This window comes from Phyllostomus hastatus, unplaced genomic scaffold, assembly GCF_019186645.2.
Source record: "Phyllostomus hastatus isolate PE091 unplaced genomic scaffold, TTU_PhHast_1.1 phas_contig_58, whole genome shotgun sequence".
Taxonomy (NCBI): Eukaryota; Metazoa; Chordata; class Mammalia; order Chiroptera; family Phyllostomidae; genus Phyllostomus; species Phyllostomus hastatus.
The window spans coordinates 36,599,037-36,606,751 of NW_025333916.1; the positions used below are offsets into that span (position 1 = coordinate 36,599,037).

Sequence of the window (7,715 nt, forward strand, 5' to 3'; positions counted from 1 at the left end):
GCAAGTTACCCATGAGCAACGATGCACCAGGGCTGCGACTCACAGTGTGGCCCATAGATGCTACAGCATCACGAGTTTACAAGCCAGGCAGCCTCCCGAGGCCCGTGAGGACCCACGGAGTCCGACAGTGCAGTTGACCAGAACCCCCCTGCGGTCGGTAAGCAGTCTGCAGGATGTTCTTCAACAGTGTCCCTAGATCGGCCTTCTTCAGCATTTGATATGCTGTCTCTGAAACAGGCCGTGAAGAAATCAGAATTCTGCATTTTGCTTTGGCTCTTCCTGCCTAACTGCCTAGAGAATAAATTTTATGAATATTACTCACACTCTGGGGAAGCAATAATTGACTGTTTACAAGATACATTGTACTACGCTGTAAAAGTGTTATGAAATAATTACATGGAATAAGTCATACAAGTACTTGAAGACTTTATTATATGCTTATGTCTAATTGAAATCCATATAAACAGTTACACTGAGCAGTCTTTATGCACTAAACTTGAAAATATAAAATATAAAACCAATTCAAGTACTTCTCATATTAAACCAATTTTTTTGGTTTTATTTTATTTTTTAGCTTTCTTTGACACCATAATAAGATAGAACAAAAAAGTAGGCAAACAGTGTATTAAGTAGAATTTTTAAAAACTTTTACCTTACCTAACATATTAAGTATTTTCAAAACAATTCTGCCATAAGGATCAAATCATCATCCTCAGAGACCTGAGCTCACCAGCCGTCTGAAAACGAGGGGCGGCTGCGGGCGCACAGCTCCGCAAGCCCTCTAGGCCCCACCGTCCGAGGACACTCACGCACAGGCTGCCTGAAGGTCACAGCGATGCAAACAGGACTAGAAGGATCTTCAGACAGAGGGAGGATGAAGTTAGGAAGGGGGGTGGTCCTCCCCTCGGATGCTTCGGTATTTCGCCATGTCTTCTGGAAACACTTTAGAAAGTTCTTGAATCAACAGGCTTTTAAATTTCTAAGAAGAAAAATGTATACTGTCAAAATAGCCTTGTGACCCACCCCCAAGTTAAAGAGCACACCCCCCAGAGCCCTCCAAAGACTGGAGTCCACGTCACCCTCACGCAATCCCACGTCCCAGGGCTGCCTGCTCACCACCCATGGATGCGATGCTTGGTGAACCAGCTGCAAACTACACTTGCAGCCACGTTACAGGCACATTAAGAACTAGCGGAAGGAGGAAATCATGTTCAAATACACTTCTTCCCTCTTGCTTCAAAGTGATAAAAGGTCCTCCTATAGGGAGCCATTCACACATGTGAAAATGATTTTTGTATACAGCACACGTAACAGGAATCTTCAAATAATATTTAATGAAGCAATGAATAACTTGAACCACATCTCACTGTGTGTGCAAACAACTCAATCAAAGCATTCAGAGCACCTGGAAGCCTGTCTACCCCAAATGCCATGGCTTCCTGATCATATTTATCAGCATAACATTGTTTTACGCCAATCTTAAAGGCAGCTAGATACTTATCTATCGGCATCTCAAAACCTTTTCTTATAAGCTACACAAAGAAGCACTGTGGGCATACACAGATATAATACTTACACAGGTAAGAATGTTTTCAAAGGAGACTGCACTTCAACCCTTCAATACACACCCACTGGACAAAGGCAGGCCATGTAACTGCTCAGGGACTTTCACAGGTCTTGGAGAGAATAACACCAAGCAACAACCATGGCAAACTGAAGACAAACCACAGTTGCCAGACAGTACTGCCAACAGGAAAACTCTGCATCACCCACAGGCACTGGAGTTGCACAGAAGTGTGGCGGGACCGAGCGGAACTCTCAGGGACCACTACCCTGTTCATGTGGAGATTTCTGCTGGACAGTCCAACTCCCTCAAAAAACAGTCCAAATAAGCACAGCTTACTGCCCATTAAAGCTGCATTATTTGCTGTGGGTGACACTGATTCAACAGCAACTGAGCTTCCAACTGACAGAAGAGAAATACAGCCACACTAACAGTTATAGCAAACGCCCCTCCAGGGCACGCTGCCTATCACCAGCACAGATCACGTAGGGGCACACTGGGAACCCTGCAACCGCAGGGCAACATGTGATGCCTGTCGCTGTGATCCTGAGTGTCTCTCTCATGCTCCTCACACCCTCTGACCTTAAAAGGTCACATCAGACACTGACTGAGCACACCCGTGGGTGCTGGACATCAGCAGGAATGGAACACTCATGCCCCACAACCCTGGAGTGTAAGCTGCAAAAAAGAGACAGAATAAGGGAAAAAAAGAGGAATCCTCCTCAGCACTCAGGAAAGAGGCTTGGGAAAGGCTTGTCCCCAAGGCCTCCCTGAGCAGGTGACATACAGTGACCCCAAAGGAAAGGCAGTGTGCAAAGGGAGCACATAAGAGCTCCAGACAAAAAGACCACATGAGAACAAACAGGAAGGAGAGGGTTTGGTGAGCTCCAGAAATGGAAACGAGACCAGCATGGCTGGGCCAGAATGAGAAGTGGAGGTGGGGAGGCAGCAGGACTCCTTGTATGAGGCCGACAGAAATGGGAGACCAGAAAAGGGATGGCACTGTCCAATTAGAGGAAAAATCAAACCATGCACACTCCAGTCAGAACGACATTTGAGTGAATTGAGAGAAAGAAAAAAACAACATGTTTCGTGCTATAGATGCAAGGAGTTTTCTAGATCTATCACAGCTCAGGAACAGAGCAAGTTCTCTGTGGAGAAGGGAGTGACGAGGGGATATGGTACAAAGGGGTCTGCAGTCAGAAGCTGGAGACCACCACCAGAGATGCAAAAGGGAATGAATGAAGATTCAAGACCCCTCCTAACCAAAGAGCCACAAGTATAGGAAAAGACCCGACAGAAGGCACCGCTGATATTGAACTGTTTACTACATGTCACACAATTCAGAAATCTCAACTGTGTAATGTTGTAAGATAGCTGGTGTTTTACCAAACATGGAAAAGGATAACAAAGTCTACCAGCCAAATTTGCTTTGTAATGATTTATGCTGTGACATTATTTTCTGTTTATAGGAGCCTTACCTTCATCGTGTCAATCTTGCCTTTAACTTGTTCATTTTTCGCTAGGGCCCTCTCCAGGCACTCTTTGGTGTAGAGCTGTGGGTTTCGACCTTGATCTATATATCTGGAAACAAGAAACATCTAATTCAACACTCTCTTTGCTAATATCTATTCTTGGGGGGTGGGGGTGGGGCTAGCTGTATATAACTTCATATGGCCCTGTTGAGAAGAAACTGTGTCCAAAAACCAGGTAAATTAGGGTTCCTTCATTTATACAAGGATAGATGTGATCTCTTATTACTTGTAATAATATGAACGCCTCATAAAATCAAGTAATGATCACTTATAAACCTAGCAAGCTCCACAGCTCCACCACTCTACATCTGCAGCATCCATGCTTCCCAAAGGCTTCATGGCCATTACACCTGGATCCTCACAACAACCTGTGAGGCCAGGAAGATCTTGATATATGAGAACTACAAGTGGGCCAGGGCTTCAGGCAAGGGATTCAGGCACATCAATATGGGGGAGCCAGGGAGAGCCCCCCAGGATGCCGCCTACACATCAAGTCCCCCATCCTCGAGAACCCTATGTGGAGGAGCCTCAGGCTGCTGGGGGGGAGGCGGGGAGCTGCAAGCAGGACAGCCAGGCCCTGTTCACCCAACATTATTTTATAAACTGTTCCACTGCTTTCCTTCCCTCCCCCCTTATTTAGTAGGGGTATGTTACGAAATAACCTAAGTAACTTGAACCAAACAGAGAGATTCTCCCCAATTATTTCTAAACAGTATAAAACTGTTTCTTGAAAATTTCAACACTTTTCCAATATGTCTTCCTTATCCCAAAGATTTCATTAAGCACACTGCCTAGAGGAAGATTCACATCTTACCAGCAGTAGGCCACCTGTCTCCTTCTGTACCCTGATGAAGACCTTCATATCACTCAGCTAAACTGAATTATTCATTACAAAGAAACAAAATCTACCACCACCACACTAAGTCCAATTTATGTATTTTAATACTTCAGTTAAATAAAACTATCACTTTAGATAAAGGCACTGTTGAGTTACTTAATGGCATAGAAACTAGCCTTCATGACAGATAAAAAAATTAGTAAATCACAAGTTCTAGAAATTCCATTGCATGGCAATGTTCTTGAAATGATGGAATGAAGGAAGCAGAATTATGGTTAATTCTAAACAAAATCCATCCATTTCTAGAGAACAAAAAACCTTACAGGTTCAAGTGTCCTAAATAAACCACCATTCAACAGCAGTATTACTCAGATTGGGATCTTCTTCCAGGACCCAAAGGCTGACCCCACTTCTGCCAACACACCTGCCCAGTGAGGTTAGGGAGTGCTGGACAGAAAGGCCCAGGCTGATATCTTTATCCCTGTTACAGAAAACAGTCAGTGTGTCTGAAAGTGCATGCTGAGAAAGCCACTGCGAGCCAGGATGCCCCTACCTTGTGCAAAAATGACCAACAGTTTGCAGCACTGATCATTGGAGCCCAGAGGCAACCTCATTGCCAATACCCAGGTGAGTCTCCACTGTCCCTTTGGCCCAGCTGCTGGGGCTGGGGCTGAGCTGGCCAAAGCCCTATTCCCCGCTGTCCTTCAGCAATCCTTCTCCATCATCTTACTACCTGTCAATAAACCCATCCCACACATTCATGGCCAGAACAGCACTGATGAGGAAGGCAAAGCAGCCTCCACCTTCCCACACTCCACAAGCCAGCATGATCACCCAGGAGTCCAGACTTGCAACCCAGACACAGACCTTCACGCACACCTGAAGCCAGAGAATTCAGTGGGGCCAACTGAGAACATGCAGAGAAAACATGACACCGTGGCCAACAGACGACGCAGCTGGGCCCCTGAAAACTGCAGCATGAATGTCCCGTCTCTGTGGACAGCTGCTGAGCTCCCTTGTCACTTGGACTTGTATCTCTGACCTTTTGGGATAGAAAATGACAATAGCTTTCCCTTTACAGTCAAAGGTCAGTTCTCAAACATTTCCCATCTGGAACAACTTGGTTCTCGGCCAAGCTGTTCACAGAAAAAATGCCTCAGTTGTCGAACAAAACTCCATTTCTCGACCCAACAACCCTTTCGTGCTGATACTGCATTTCTAATGGGAGAAAATGATTCAGTTTTCAAAAAAAAAAAAAAAAATGCTTCTCAAACAGCCTTCCAGAACAAATTAAGTTTGAGAACCAAGGTTCCACTGTACTGTTTCAAGGAAATTGATGGTTTACACTTTCAGTTTTACTGCAAAAAGTACTAGCACGCTCTTGCAAATCGACTGGAGTCAGCTCCAGGAAGAGGCTGACTGTCACAGAGAAAACGGCCCTGGTTGAGGAAGGACAAGTCCAGGATTTTAGTCTTCACTCTGACACAGACTAGTAACTAGCCCACCGCAGTCACTTATCAGTCCCTTCACCTGTGAAATCAGGGGTGTGTGACAACCAAACCAGTCTGATGAAACCTGGATTAAAAAAAACGTAGGTTTACTTCCTGGATGCATTCTCTGGGCTGTGACTACAGTAGACACACATACCCTCCTGCAGAAAACTGTGAACAACCTTCGCAAACTTATTTGGCCTAAGAACTTTTTTTTTTTTATATTCCCACCTCCAAGAACTAGCAGTCCCAGGGCAGCATGGGAGATACCAGACCAGATTACTTTTCAGGTTGTTTCTGGCTATAACTTTTTAAAATTTAAAATATAACCCACTTAAGACTCACTTTTTTTTTAAATTAAAAGGGAAGTTATGTGGCTGTCCTTCCATCTAAACAGGACTTTGAGAATCTATGATTTTTCTCATATTTCATATTTAATACTCCTCTATTCTTAAGTAAGTTTTTCAACAAATCTGAGATATTTTTAAATTGTTAATCCTCCCAGAACAAAAAACTCTATGACGGCAGGTGTCTTTGTCCATGTTCTTCACTGGCATATTCCCAGCACCGAGGCTGTGCCTACCACACAGCAGGCAGTAAAACACCCGTGACTGAAGCAGTCACCACAACTAAATTATACTCAAATGAATATCAGAAATGGTACTTACTCAAAAACTTCTAAAGGTACAGTAATATCATGAAGTTGCTGTCTGCACTTATCAATATCCTGTAAGCCAGTCACAATAAAATTCCTGGGGAAAAAGGCAAAAATGGGGACATTTGGTTAACTCCATGGCACCGTAAGCACCACACACCTGGCCAACGGGGGCTCCACAAAGGTGTTCCTTCCACATACAGGGTTTACACATAGCTCATAACTTTTTGGTTACCTAGAGAACTCCAAGGAAGGGTTTGAAATTACAGAATACCTCATATGTTTGTTGATTTGCTTTCTATACTAGAAATTGCCAATGTTGGAGGCCTGGAACCAACTCCCTTGAAAATGTCATGAAAAATGTAAACCTTCTCTCAAAAACAATTACCCTGAGATGCATTATGATTTCGTTTGTGGGGCAGTGGACTCCAGCTTAAGAAGGCCCTCACTGCCCGGTTGAATTTCAGCCCCTCTGGGCAGCCTTCCTAAATCACAGGGCTAGTCCCCCAGCACTGGGTATGCAGCGTGGACTGTATGCTTATGCTCCCTATAAAGCCGTGAGCCCTTCTCCAGAGCATTCTATTTGTGTTTGCTTTTGTCCATCCCAGGCCCTAGCACTATGCTGGCACAACGATGTTGACCAAAAAATACTAGTTAACAAAGGGTCTAGGGCGTTTCTCACCGACCCTTCCCCCAGTTCCTCCAAATTCAAGCCTATGCAACAGGTGGTGCCAGCAGCCCTCATCTTCCCAGGCCCATTTCCGTGGGCTCCCAGTGAAACCCGCCTCCCCTCTGGGGACCGACAAGCTCTGAATTCCCCAGGGAATTAGGAGGAAACTCCGGGAGGGCGTCAGAGGTGCCCAGGGAGAAACTTAGATAATGAAGCATGGCTCCCTCGGATGTGGCCCCTAACCAGAAACTGTTTTGTCTGGCATGAGAACGTTTCCAAAAGAGCCTGCAAGGCAAAGCGAGAAGGGGGCGGGCCGGCAACTGACGGCATCGGCAAGCCCGCCCTCAGTGCACAGCCGGGAGCGAGGAGTCCGGGAAGGACCAGGTCCAGAGGAGGACGGGAGATAGGATGTGGCTCTAAGCCCGGCCCCGGCTTCCCTATCCCAGTTCCCCATCCCCGTTCCCATACCGGCTCCCTGAACGAACGCTGCCCGGCCGGCCCCACGGAAACGCGGGCGACATCTGGCCGCCACTTACAGTTTTTGGTTGAGCCCAGCCTGGCTGCTGGGCTGGAAGTCGCTGACGATGATGCCGAGCTGCCGGATATTCTCCACGAACTTCTCCAGGTGCTCCTCCAGGTGGTCGAACTTCTCCGCCATGGCCCTACGGTCTGCACCGCCACGGGAGTGGCCCCACTCCACCGCTTCCTGCTTCCGCCTGGGCCCACTACCACTTCCGTTTCCTCTGGAAGCAGGAGGAGCAGGGACTAGAAGGTGGGCGGGTCTGGCCGTTGCGGGCAAATCCCAGGTTCTGGAGCGCCTAGTGGGCGGGGCCTGAACATGGGAAGGGGCGGGATTTAGGTTGGCCCCGCCTTGCAACCCTAAGCGGTATAGATGGGCGGAGCAGCCAGATGTCAGTCGTCAGGACTCCCCCGCTTGCCAGGGGCCGTAAAGGACGGGTGGTG

At 46.7% G+C, this 7,715-nt stretch overlaps 1 protein-coding gene across 1 annotated transcript; it reads right to left on the reverse strand.

Moving 5' to 3' along the window:
- Positions 1 to 409: 409 nt before the first annotated feature.
- On the reverse strand, positions 410 to 7,484 carry MED10 (mediator complex subunit 10). The gene is made up of 4 exons (XM_045848117.1): positions 7,289 to 7,484; positions 6,096 to 6,179; positions 3,046 to 3,148; positions 410 to 979 (listed from the first exon to the last, which is right to left on the reverse strand). Exons 1-4 carry the CDS (start codon positions 7,408 to 7,410, stop codon positions 881 to 883), a joined length of 408 nt encoding a protein of 135 aa, XP_045704073.1. The 5' UTR covers positions 7,411 to 7,484; the 3' UTR covers positions 410 to 880.
- Between the last annotated feature and the right edge of the window lie 231 nt (positions 7,485 to 7,715).

Bases quoted from the DNA above. Each gene is read 5' to 3' on its own strand.
- MED10 (XM_045848117.1), bottom strand. From the start codon at position 7,410: ATGGCGGAGAAGTTCGACCACCTGGAGGAGCACCTGGAGAAGTTCGTG. The intron at 6,180-7,288 runs GTAAGTGGCGGC...CTTTTTCCCCAG, and splicing joins GCTGGGCTCAACCAAAAACT to GAATTTTATTGTGACTGGCT. The intron at 980-3,045 runs GTAAGGCTCCTA...TTTTCTTCTTAG, and splicing joins GCAAGATTGACACGATGAAG to AAATTTAAAAGCCTGTTGAT.